Source organism: Ornithorhynchus anatinus, chromosome 7 (genome assembly GCF_004115215.2).
Source record: "Ornithorhynchus anatinus isolate Pmale09 chromosome 7, mOrnAna1.pri.v4, whole genome shotgun sequence".
In the NCBI taxonomy this organism is placed as follows: domain Eukaryota; kingdom Metazoa; phylum Chordata; class Mammalia; order Monotremata; family Ornithorhynchidae; genus Ornithorhynchus; species Ornithorhynchus anatinus.
Genome location: NC_041734.1, coordinates 66,388,938 through 66,402,059, shown reverse-complemented (window position 1 = coordinate 66,402,059; position 13,122 = coordinate 66,388,938). Strand labels below are relative to the sequence as shown.

Below are 13,122 nucleotides of genomic sequence, written 5' to 3'. Positions count from 1 at the left end.
TCGATCCCCATTTGACAGATGAGGTCACTGAGGCCCGGTGAAGCGACTTGCCCAAAGTCACGTAGCCGACGAGTGGCGGAACCGGGATTGGAACCCACGACTCCCAAGCCTGTGCTCTTTCCACGAAGCCGCGGTAGACACGTCGTCGATAGGATAGGGTACTGAATGATATATACGGACGTACGCAAGAGCGCCTACCGTGTGCAGAGCACCGTACCGAGCGCTTGGGAGAGTACGGTTCAACAGAGTCGGCAGACGGGTTCGGAATCGCGGGGTAACGGACGGAAGGATGCGTCGGGTCCGAGAGAGAGCTGGGCGGTTAAGGCGACCGAGAAAGCGCCACCGGGAACTCACTGGAAACGGCCCGGGCTTTGGCGTCAGAGGCCATGGGTTCGAACCCGGGCTCTGCCGCTTGTCAGCTGTGTGACCCTGGGCAAGTCACTTCGCTCCTCGGCGCCTCGGTTCCCTCATCCGGAAAATGGGGATGAAGACCGGGAGCCCCGCGTGGGACAGCCCGATTCCCCCGGGTCTCGCCCAGCGCTCAGGACGGTGCTCGGCACCTAGTAAGCGCTTAACAGATACCAGCGTTATCATCATTAGTTTCCTCTGGCCCGTCCTCCTCCTGCCCGGAGGTTGGACCCCGGCGACGTCCCCGGGGTCCCGCGCCGAATCCGGAGCGCCGGCCTGGGTCTTTAGTCGGTCACGGGGGTTTATCGAGCGCTCGCCGTGGGCAGGGCACCGTGCCGAGCGCTTGGGAGCTCGTCGGAGTCGGTAGACGCGATCCCCGCCCTCGAGGAGCTGCTCCTCTCCCCCTCCCTTCCCCATCGCCCCGTCTCCCTCCCTCCGCTCTGCGCCCCTCCCCGCGGCACTTGTGTATATGAGGACGTATTTATCATCCTGTTTCGTTAATGAGGTTTATAGATCCGTGATTCTGTATATAATAATGCCGCTGATGCCCGTGGGAGAAGCAGCGTGGCTCAGTGGCAGGAGCCCGGGCTTTGGAGTCAGGGGTCACGGGTTCGAATCCCGGCCCGGCCGCTCGTCAGCTGCGTGACCGGGGGGGGGGCGAGTCACTTGGCTCCTCTGGGCCTCAGCGGCCTCACCTGTGAAATGGGGATTGAGACCGCGAGCCCCGCGTGGGACGACCTGATTCCCCTGTGTCTCCCCCGGCGCTTAGGACGGTGCTCGGCACATAGTAAGCGCTCGGCGGACACCAGCATTATCACTGACTTGTTTTAATGTCCGTCGCTCCCCTTCTAGACTGTGAGCCCGTTGTGGGCAGCGACCGTCTCTGTTCGCCGCCGAATTGTACTTCCCGAGCGCTCAGTGCGGCGCTCTGCGCACCGTGAGCGCCCGATAAATACGACCGAGCGGACGAACGAACGCAGGAGCGTAGCGTCTGCAGTCGCCGCCCCGCGCCTGAGGACCGTCTTCGTTCAGAAATGCGCTCGCTGTGCGCCGGGCCCCGTACCGAGCGCTCGGGAGAGCACGGTACGACGACGATCGGGCACGTTCCCTGCCCCCGAGGAACCGAGAGACGGTAACGACGACGATATCTAAGCGCTTACTGCGGGCCCGGCGCCGTACCGAGCGCCGGGGCGGCGGACGCAGGCCGATCAGGTCGGGCGCCGTCCCCCGCGGGGCTCCCGGTCTCCATCCCCGTTTCACGGACGAGGGAACCGAGACCCAGAGACGCGAAGCGACCCGCCCGCGGTCCCCCGGCTGACGAGGGGCGGAGCCGGGACCTCCGCCTCTCGAGCCCGGGCCCTCCCCCCCGAGCCGCGTGGCGGAGCCGGGGTCGGAACCCGCGGCCTTCCGACCCCCGGGGCCGCGTCCCGGGCGGCTCGGGGTCCGGGAGGGCGGGCGCAGGGCGCGTCCCCGACCCGCCGGGAAGCGGGACGGCTGACGGGGAGGCGTCCCGCAGGTCCGGACGGAGCGGGCGAGGCCCCCGAGAGGTTTCGGCGGCCCGGACCGGAGAGCCCCCGGAGGAGGAGACCCATGAGCGGACATCGGGCCACGAAGAGACGATGCGGGGACCCCCACGCGGGGGCCCCCCCGGGCTTCCCGCGCCTGTCCGCGCCGGGCTGCGTCCTGAGCAGGTTGCTCCGGCTGCCCGCCCCGCCGCTGTCCAAGCACCAGCTGAAGCGCCTGGAGGAGCACAGGTATCAGAGCGCCGGACGGTCCCTCCTTGAACCCTTGATGCAGGGCTACTGGGAGTGGCTCGTCGGAAGGGTCCCCTCCTGGATCGCCCCCAACCTCATCACCGTCGTCGGACTGTCTGTGAACATCTTCACGACGGTCTTGCTGCTCTACTACTGCCCCACGGCCACGGAGCAGGTGAGGGGGGGACCCCCTCGGGGGCGGGGGGGGGGGGTCGCGGCGGGAGGGCGGCCGCGGCGGTCCGCGGGGCGGGGGGGCCGCCGTCCGGGCGGGATCCGGGAGAACCTCGCGCGGGCGACGTCCGGACCGCCCCCCCCGCCCCGTCCTCCTGCCCCGCTCGGCGACTCCGCCGGGCCGGCGGGAGAGCCGGGGACGGGGGCCTCGGACGCCGTCCCTCGGGAGGCGGTGGGCGACGGACGCGGCGCCGAGCGCCCGGGAGGGAGCCGGACGGGCCCGGGGGACGGGGAGGGTGGCGGCCCCCGCGCCCGGCGGAAGGAGCTGCGGAGGAGAGATGAGTGATTTGGGCGCGGCTCCGGTTCCGTCTCCCGCTCTGGATGTCGGCTAGTTTGGGCGGGGAGCGTGTCCGTTACGTTGTACCCCGCGGAGAAGCGGCGTGGCTCAGTGGGAAGAGCCCGGGCTCGGGAGCCGGAGGCCGTGGGTTCGAATCCCGGATCTGCCACCCGTCGGCTGTCCGACGCGGGCAAGTCACTTCTCTGGGCCTCGGTTCCCTCCTCTGTGAAGCGGGGATTGACTGCGAGCCTCGCGTGGGACGACCCGATTGTCCCGTTTCCCCCCCAGCGCTCAGAGCAGGGCTCTGCACGTAGTAAGCGCCCAGCGGATGCCGACGTCGTCATTGTTATCACCCTCCCGGGCGCTCAGTACGGCGCTCTGCCCACGGCAAGCGCTCGGTGATCACGGTTGACCGACCGACCGCCCGAGGTGGGCATCCCCGAAGAGGACCTGGGTTCTAATCGATAAGCGGCGGGGCTCAGCGGCCTGGGAGTCCGAGGTCGCGGGTTCTGATCCCGCCGCTTGGCCGCCGGGTGACCTCGGGGCAGGCCGCTTCGCTTCTCTGGGCCTCGGTTCCCTCATCTGGAAAATGGGGATGAAAACCGCGAGCCCCACGCGGGGCAACCCGATTACCTCGCGTCGCCCCCAGCGCTTCGAGCGGCGTTCGGCGCATGGTAAGCGCCTAACGGGTATCGTGATTATTCGGCCCGCTCCGCCGCCTGTCTGCCGTGTGACCTCGAGTCGGTCACTCAACCTCTCGGGGACCCGGTTCCCTCAAAAATGGGGATTAAGGCCCGTGAGCCCCACGTGGGGCGTGGACTGCGTCTAACCTGATGAACCTGTCCTCTTCCCCAGCGCTCAGAACGGTACCTGGCGCGTCGTGAGCGTTAAACAGGTGTCACTAAAAAGAAATAAATAAAATTCCCAGAGACAGGAGGTGATGAGGGATTGTAGGTCCGGGTCGGAGAGGTCGAGGCGGGAGCCGGAAGCTTGCGAGCGTCCTCCTAGAAGGGAGACTCGACTGAGGGAGAGTAAAGGCCCCGGGGGGCAGAAATATTCGATGGGATTTAAAAAAAAAAAAATTAATTTTTTTAAAAAAAATATATGATATTAAGCACTTCCTCCTTCCACGGGAGGAGGATGAGAGGCAGGAGAGGAGCCAGGGAGGGAACCCGAGAGAGAGTGGTCGGGACAGCCGGGTCGGTTGCCACGGTGGGGCTCCGGGGAGGGGAAAAGTGGTCCACGGGGGCGAGGAAGATGAGGATGGAGACTGGCCCTCGAGTCCGAGGAGGTCACCGGTGAAAGGTCGGTACGCCCGCGCCCTGGGGATGTGTCCCCGGCGACCCCGCCACTCCTCCGGGGCCGTGGGCGGCCGGCGGCTCGGGGACTTCGGACTCCTCCGCCGCTCCCACCTCCGCTCCGGGGAGGGGAGCGGACTCTGGCCGGGAAGACGGAATCAATCTGCTCGTTCGATGTCGCCGTTGGGTCTTCGGCACCCCGGGCCGGCCCTCCGCCGGGTGCCCCGCGTCCGGAGCGGGTCTCGCCGCTTGGGCCGGCGGCTCTGTCGCGACGACCCGTTTAGGAGGGGGAGGGAAAGCGCGGCGCCCTTTGAGCAGAGCGCTGCGAGAAACGCCCGGGAAAGTAATAATAATGATAACCTCGGTATCCGTTAAGCGCTTACTAGGTGCCGGGCGCCGTTCTAAGCGCCGGGGTAGACACGGGGGAATCGGGTTGTCCCCCGCGGGGCTCACGGTCTTCATCCCCGTTTTCCAGATGAGGTCACTGAGGCACCGAGAAGTGAAGTGACCTGCCCAGAGTCCACGCAGCGGACGAGTGGCCGAGCCGGGATTCGAACCCATGACCTCTGCCTCCAAAGCCCGGGCTCTTGCCACTGAGCCACGCTGCTTCCTAAGCAGACACGGTACTTTCCAAAGAGTCGGTAGACGCGACCCATGCCCCACGAGGCGCTTACGGTCCGGAGGGGGAGGCAGGCAATGAGAGAAAAAAATGACAGACCGTACGGTTACGTGCAAAAGTGCCGTGGGGCTGAGGGCGGGGTGAATATCAAGTGCTTAATAATAATAAAATAATGGTATTGAAGCCCTTACTGTGTGCCAAGGACCGTAGAGAGCCCCGAGGTGAATACCAGGTTGGAAACAGTCCCTGTCCCGCATGAGGCTCACGGGCCTGATCCCCGTTTTACAGATGAGGTGACCGAGGCCCCCGAGAAGTGAAACGACTTGGCCAGAGTCACACAGCTGACAAAGTGGCAGAGCTGGGATTCGAACCCATGCTCCTTCCAGTAAGCCGAGCTGCTTCTCCGCTTAAGGGGCACGGAGCCCAGCGAACGGGCAGTGCCGAGGGATATAAAGGAACCGGGGAGAGGAGCGGCGTGGCCTAGTGGAAGGAGCACAGGCAGGGGAGTTAGAGGACCTGGGTTCTAATCCCGGTTCCGCCGCGTGTCCGCTGCTTGAGCGGGTCGCTTCGCTTCTCTGGGCCTCGGTCCCCTCATCTGGAAAATGGGGATGAAGACGGCGAGCCCCTTGTGGGACGGGGACTGTGTCCAATCTCGTTCGGTGCCTGGCACGTAGTAAGTGCTTAACAAATACTGTTAAAAAAAAAAAAAAAAAAGAAAGAGGTAATTTGGGGGGCTGGAAATATAACTGGGCCTATAGCGGAATGAGACTTTGAGATCCAGCGGGACCCGTGCCGGCGTGACGCACCCTATCCTAGCTGGCGGGTGACGATGATCATCGTAATTATGGTACTCGTTCGGTGCTCACTGTGTGCCAAACACTCTTCTGAGCGCTGGGGTAGATACCAGTTAATCAGGTTGGACCCAGTCCCCGTTCCACATGGGGCTCCCAGGCTTCGTACAGATGAGGTACCTGAGGCCCAGAGAAGTGAAGCGACTCGCCCAAGGCAGCGGACCCGTGCCGGAGCCGGGATTAGAACTCGGATCCTTCCGACGCCCGGGCCCGGGCTCAGCGCAGATGGCAGAGGCCCGGAGGGAGGGCCGGATCCGATGATAATGGTGGTATTTAAGCGCTTACTACGGGCGGAGCACCGTTCTAAGCGCCGGGGTAGATACAGGGGAATGAGGTGGTCCCCCGTGAGGCTCACGGTCTTCATCCCCATTTTACAGATGAGGGAACTGAGCCACAGAGAATTGACTCGCCCACAGTCACACAGCTGACGAGGGGCAGAGTTTGGGATTCGAACCCGTGACCTCTGACTCCCAAGCCCGGGTTCTTTCCACTGAGCCAGACGGGGAGACGGACGGACGGAAACAAGACAGCGTAATCACGATGAATAGAATCGAGGGGATGGACACCTCATTAACAAAATAGAAAGGGTAATAATAAGCTACGCAAATGAGCACGGCGCCGAGGGGAGGGGGAGGGGGAGGGGGGGGAGCAGAAGGAAAGGGGAAATAACGGGATCGGGCGGCCACGGCGGGTCATACGTCCGGATCACCTAGCTGGGTAAATAATTGAATATTGGGTCCACATCTTTAATTTATGCATTTCTGTCAATGTCGGTCTCGCCTTCTAGATTGAAGGCTCCTCGCGGTCGGGGATTGTGTTGTTCTGCCGTACTCTCCCGAGCGCCCAGTACGGCGCCTTAGCCCACAGTAAGCGCTCAATAAACAGGAACGAATGAACGTAAGCAACCGTTCGAGGGAACCTAAGTGCCGAAGCGAGGATTGAAATGCAGAAATGCTAAGGGTGGCGGGTCGGGTTAGGGATCGGGGTATGACGAATTAACCCCGGGGGGGGGGGGGCGACGAATCAGTTTTTCGGAGCGGATGGGATGTAGCACGGGACCCCGGGGCTCAAAATCGTTCGGTTAACCGACAGATGGTATTTCCTAAGCCCCTACCGTGTGCACGGCGGTTGTACCGAACGCTTAGAAGATCGGCAGACGAGGTGTCGTCCAACCCGATCATCCTGTATCTACCCCAGCGCTTAGTACGGTGCCTGGCGCAGAGTAAGCGCTCGACAAATACCGCAATTATCGGTAAGAGCCCTGCCCTCTTGGAGCTTCCAGGCTAGTAGGGGAGATGGCACGCCAAAGGAATCACAGGTAGGAGGAGGAAGGAAGGAAGGAGTGGATGTGAGAGAGTCCTTAAGTAATAGGGCACGTAAGGTGTGTCCCTAAAGTGCCTGATGATAACCGTGGTGTTGGTGTAGCGCTTACTGTGTGCCAGGCACCGTACTGAGCGCTGGGCGAATGCAAGCAGACCGGGTCGGACACGGTCCCTGACCCGCGTGGGGCTCACGGTCTCCGTCCCCCGTTTTACAGATGAGGTTAACTGAGGCCCAGAGAAGTGAAGCGACTTGCCCGAGGCCACCCAGCAGACGGGTGGCGGAGCCGGGATCAGAACCCGTGACCTGCTGACCCCTGAACCCGTGCCCTTTCCCCCGAGCCACGTTGCTTCTCCGCCCTCCGTCCCCCCGGCCCGGAGACGCCGGAGCCGAGCTACCGTCCCGCCGGCAGATAGCCGCCCGGCCCTCGCCCCGCCGCTGGCGACCTTAGCCCTTCTCGCGCCGGGCGTCTCCCTGCCCAAGCCGGGGTCCGGTGACGTCGTCATCTCTGGAAGTGACACGGAGCCGCTCCTCGCACCCTCGTCGACGGCGGCTTTGGGTCGCCGCAGAAAGCGTGGCTCAGTGGAAAGGGCCCGGGCTTGGGAGTCGGGGGGTCACGGGTTCGGATCCCGGCTCCGCCCCCTGTCAGCTGGGGCACTGTGGGCGAGTCACTCCCCTTCTCGGTGCCTCGGTTCCCTCATCTGTCAAATGGGGATGGAGACTGTGAGCCTCACGTGGGACAACCCGCTGACCCTGGATCCACCCCAGCGCTTGGAACGGTGCTCGGCACGTAGTGAGCGCTTAACGAATACCGACGTTATTAAGTGTGGAGCCGAACGGACGCCGCTACTGTTGGCATGAAAAGCACAGAGAAGCAGCGTGACTTAGTGGAGAGAGCCCAAGCTTGGGAGCCAGTGGTCGGGAGTTCCGATCCCGACTCGGCCGCTCGTCAGCTGTGTGACTTTGGGCCACTTCTCTGTGTCTCAGTTCCCTCATCCGTAAAATGGGGATGAAGACCGTGAGCCCCACGCGGGACAACCTGATCGCCTCGTATCCCCCCCCCACCCCCCAAGCGCTGAGAATAGTGCTTGGCCCATAGTAAGCGCTTAGCAGATACCATCGTCGTTATTATGAAAGCAGGCCAGAGAAGTCAAGAAGCGGAAGCGATGTGGGTGTGAAATTTCTGTTGTGGGAAAGCGGGGTAGCTAGAGAAGAGGTCAGAAGTGACCCCCAGAAATGAAGGCACCCGCAGCGAGCGCTCAACAGATACGACTGAATGAACGACTGTGGGTTTATGGGCCCCGCCGGATTAGACGGACACCGGTGAAACCTCGGAAGAGTGATGGTTTCTGGCTCTGCAGGAGCAAGGAGACCAGCGTGCAAGAAGTCATGGGTTCTAATCTCAGCTCCCCCACCTGTCCCCTCTGTGACCTTCGGGAAGTCACTTCACTTTTTCGCACCTCAGTTACCTCTTCTGTAAAATGGGGTTTGAGACTCCGAGCCCCACGTGGGACGGGGACCGTGTCCAATCCGGTTGGCTTGTATCCACCCCGGCGCTCCGTACGGCGCCTGGCGCGTAGCGAGCGCTTAACAGATACCGTCATCGTCGTCGTCGTTATTCTGCGTCGCCCACACACTCGGGTCTGTTTCCTTTAAGCCCTTGGGTGTTCACCCCTTCCCCAGCCTCGCAACCCTTAACTGGGCAACCGTATCTGGCCGGTATTGATTTTAATACCTTGGGGCTGTAAGCTCCTCCAGGGCAGCGATCGTGTCTACGCGCTCTCTTGTCGTGCACTCTCCCAAGCGCTTAGTACAGTGCTCTGCACGCAGGCAGCACTGATAGAAGTCATCGATGGTTTGACTGGAGGAGTCCAGTTGGTCTCTTGCCCTCTTCCAGCCGGGGTCTGAGCAGAAACCGGGCAAGGGCCGAAATCCTCGTTGTCCAGTGAGGGTGCGGGCAGGGTCCTCGTGGCTCGAGCGGGAGGCGGGCGCGACGTACCTTGCCAAGCGCTTCCTCTGGGATTGGGTCATAGTCCCACGCCTTCCGGTCACCCAGTTTTGGGGGGTTTTTTGGAAGCTCGGCCCCGGTGAGCTCTGACCGAAAGTGACCTCTCACCGTCCTCAATTTTCTAATTCCGCTCACGTCGCTTGCCAGCGCGGGCCGGGGGGGGGGCCGGCCGACGCTCGGCCGGTCAGCCCCCTTCGGGACCCAGCGGTCACTCGGTCGCCCCTGCTGCCTCCCGTTCGTTCATTCGATAGTATTTATTGAGCCCTTACTATGTGCAGAGCGCTGTACTGAGCGCTCGGAACGGACAGTTCGGCAACAGAGAGAGACACTCCCTGCCCACTCCAGCCAGAGGGCCGGAAGGTGAGGCTCGATCAGACTTTTTAGACGTTCCGTGATAATGAATAACGACGGGATCTGTCAGGCACTTACTACGTGCCAGGCACTGTACGAAGCGCCGGGGTGGAGACGAGCGGATCGGCTCGGACGGAGTCCCGGCCCCACAGAGGTCGCTCGGTCTTAACTCCCCGTTTTACAGACGACGTCACCGAGGCGCAGAGAAGTAAGGTGACCCGCCGAAGGCCGCACAACAGATGAGTGGCAGAGCCGGGATTAGAACCCGGGACCTTCCGACTCCCGGGCCCGGGCCCTATCCTCCGGGCCACGCGGCTTCTACGTCCCCCTAGCAGCAGAAGCCGAGGGGGAAGACGGTCGGGAGCACAGACGCCTTAAGGGTGCCAACCTTTCGTTTTAACTGGGGCAGGGTGTCCGGAGGTAGAACTCTGTTTCTGTCAACATCTGCCTCTGTCGCCGTCACGGGGCAATGGCAACTAATAATAATGATAAATGTGGTCTCCGTTAAGGGCTTAGCTGGTGCCGGACGCCGTACTAAGCGCTGGGATGGAGACGGGCCGATCGGGTTGGACGCAGGTCCCGTCCAACGGGCGGCTCCCGGGGTCGGGAGCTCTCCGGAGGTCCCGAGAGGAGAGGAGACGGGGCTGGAGTCCCGTTAGGAGAGCCCGGACCGGCCTTAACGAATCCCGGGATTTCATCAGCTAGATAGGAATCCACGGGCTCGAAGGACGCGGGATGATCGGATTTACGTCCCGGAAGCGAGGTCTGACTGTTTAATTTCGTCAGGTGCCCAAGATCTGAGAAAAATCTCCTGTGAAGAATAGTCCGATCGGCCAAATCTCACCTCGCCGGTGATCAGAGCGTTCGGGTTTTTGCGAGTCTCTTCGGCAACCGGCATCGTGGATCACTGGTGTGGGGCGTCCGGAGGGCGGGCAGGATCACGAGTTGGCCGGCGAAAGGCAGTTCGCAAATCCGGGGACTCGAGGAGAAAAAAAGTCTTGCCAGTCTCTCACCGCTCTTGTTGTTTGCTTTCCCAGGCACCTCTGTGGGCGTATATCGCCTGTGCGTGCGGCCTTTTCATTTACCAGTCTTTGGACGCTATCGACGGCAAACAGGCAAGAAGAACCAATAGCAGTTCTCCTTTGGGTGAACTTTTCGACCACGGTTGCGATTCGCTGTCGACAGGTACGGTGCAACGTTTCAGTTTAACGAGCTGCGAGGATGTCTGCCGTGAAATGTTGGACGTTTTACATTTTCAGGGTGATAAATGGGAATTTGAAGTGGGTCAGGTGGAAGTGGAAAGGAAAAACGAAACTGTTGAAATAATCCAAAATTTTGCGTCTCACACGACTTTTAGGCTTAACTGGGGACTAATATAATAACGTTGGTATCTGTTAAGCGCTTACTATGTGCGGAGCACCGTTCTAAGCGCCGGGGGAGATCCAGGGTCATCGGGTCGTCCCACGTGAGGCTCACAGTCGATCCCCATTTTACAGATGAGGTGACTGAGGCACAGAGAAGTGAAGTGACTCGCCCACAGCCACACAGCTGACAAGTAATAATAGTAATAATGTTGGTATTTGTTCAGCGCTTACTATGCGCCGAGCACCGTTCTAAGCGCTGGGGGAGACACGGGGGGAATCAGGTGGCCCCACGTGGGGCTCACAGTCTTAATCCCCATTTTACAGATGAGGTCACTGAGGCCCCGAGAAGTGAAGCGACTCGCCCACAGTCACACAGCTGACGAGTGGCAGAGCCGGGAGTCGAACCCGTGACCTCTGGCTCCGAAGCCCGGGCTCTTTCCACGGAGCCACGCTGCTTCCCCTAAGTTGTTGAGGGCTTACAGCCAGCACTCGCAGATACTTCAGGTGGGGATTGTAACCTGCTTTTACGTTATTTGAAGTTTCGGCCACGTTTCTGTAACCCCGCAATTTACGGATCCTTGTATTGTACTTTCCCAAGTACTGAGTGCTCTGTAAGTGCTCAATAAATGCTCTCGATTGACTGATGAAGGGTTAGATCCAAAGCGTGAAAATATTTCGGGTGATGTAGCAAGTCTTTCCGATTGGACCCTCAAGGCCCTCGTTGATAATCATTTTGCCATTTACGGGGTAATGGAAAGCTACCAGTCGGTGGTAGGTATTGCATCCTCACCGTGTGCAGAGCACTGAACTAAGCGCTGGGGAGAGTACAGTAAAACTGAGTTGGTAGAGACGTTGCCTGCCCACAACGAGTTTACAGGTCAGAGGGAATTGGCTGTTTTCCCCGATCCTGGTTAATAAAAATAATAACGACGATAATGATGATGATGACGACGATGGTATTTAAATGCTTACTGTGTGCCAGGCACTGTGCTAAGCACTGGGGTGGATACAAGCTACTCTGGTTAACACAGTCCCTACAACAATAATAACAATAATAATAATGGCATTTGTTAAGCGCTTACTGTGAGCCAAGCACCGTTCTAAGCGCTGGGGTAGATACGACGTGGGGGCTCACGGTCTTGATCCCCATTTTACGGATGAGGGAACTGAGGCCCAGAGAAGTGAAGGGGCTCGCCCCGGGTCAGGCAGCAGAACCGGGATATGAACCCGTGACCTTCCGACTCCCGGGCCCGTGCTCTAGCCGCTGGGTCGTGCTGTTGGTCAGAGGTCCGAGGAAAACCTCCGAGCGCCGTGAGAAGTTGGGAGGGAGCAGGTCCGGGGGAGCCCGGGCTGACCTGAAGGCAAGCAGAGAAGGCGTCTCTGTGGGCTTTGACGAGGTTATCACCGAGCAGCTTGTCCGGCTCTAGACTGGGGCTGCCCGTTTGCCCACAGTGACCTGCGATCCTTGAGCAGGACACTCGCTCTCGGCCCCGGCCGAGCGTCTTTGGGTATGTCACTGCCCTTCCCGCCGTCTGTTAAGGAGGAGCCCAGATCTCGGTTATCTGGGGCCTCGTCCTCCGGGTGGCGGATTCTCCGGACCTTTTGCCGCCGCGCCTAAAATGACCGTGGTGTTTGTTCAGCGCTTGCTATGTGCCGGGCCCTGCGGTAGAGGGAAGATGATCGGGGTTGCACACGGCCCCTGACCCAACAGTCTCACTTCCCATTTTAGAGATGAAATCAGTAACGTCGGTATTTGTTAAGCGCTTACTGTGTGCAGAGCACCGTTCTAAGCGCTGGGGTAGTCACGGGGTAATCAGGTCGTCCCACGTGAGGAAACTGAGCCGCAGAGAAGCGAAGCGACTCGCCCACAGTCACACAGCTGACAAGTGGCGGAGCCGGGAATCGAACCCACGACCTCTGACTCCCAAGCCTGGGCTCCTTCCACTGAGCCACGCTGCTTCTCTTCCCGTCTTCCACCTGTCCCGACGGCCTCAGTTCCCATTTTAGAGATGAAATTCCCATCTTCCACCTCCTTCTGACTCCCCGGTGGGGCAGATTCTCAGTTCTTTAGCACCTTCCCCGGGGGGGTTGGCCTAGGGAATGAGGAGTAAACATTAAACTGGGCATTTTGCCAGTCTGGAAACACTGCTTGCTTTTTTTATGCTATTTGTTAAGCGTTTACTACCCGAAAGGCGCTGTACTAAGCTCTGGGGCAGATGCAAGCTGATCAGGTTGGACACGCGTCCCACGTGGGGCTCACGGTCTCAAGTCCCCATTTTACAGACGAGGAACTGAGGCCTAGAGAGGTAAAGTAACTTGCTAAGGCCGCACAGGAGACGGGTAGCGGGGCCGGGATTAGAACCCACGACCTCCTGACTCCCAGGCCCGTGCTACAAGCGCCCGGGTAGATAGAAGCTAATCCGGTTGGATTCAGTCCGTGTCCCGCTTCACCCCATTTTACAGATGAGGGAACTGAGACGCAGAGCAGTGAAGTGACTCACCCAAGGCCACACAGCAGACATTAGAACCTAAGCCGTGCCGACTCCCGGGCCCGTGCTCTATCCGCTAGCCTGGGAGATTAAAAGATTTTTAAAAAGGTGTGGAGCAGTCGGATAAAATTCGAATTTTGGCTCGTCTGTGG

The 13,122-nt window shown here is 60.5% G+C and overlaps 1 protein-coding gene across 2 annotated transcripts in view; it reads left to right on the top strand.

The window, feature by feature from the left end:
• CEPT1 (choline/ethanolamine phosphotransferase 1) overlaps positions 1-13,122 on the top strand; it is a 66,693-nt gene that overhangs the window by 14,166 nt on the left and 39,405 nt on the right. For both annotated transcript variants that reach the window (XM_029069772.2, XM_029069771.2), the window contains exons 2-3: positions 1,925-2,337; positions 10,155-10,302. In XM_029069772.2, coding sequence (XP_028925605.1) covers positions 1,999-2,337; positions 10,155-10,302 — 487 coding nt within the window. In that variant the 5' untranslated portion in view covers positions 1,925-1,998. The remainder of the gene's footprint in view (positions 1-1,924; positions 2,338-10,154; positions 10,303-13,122) is intronic.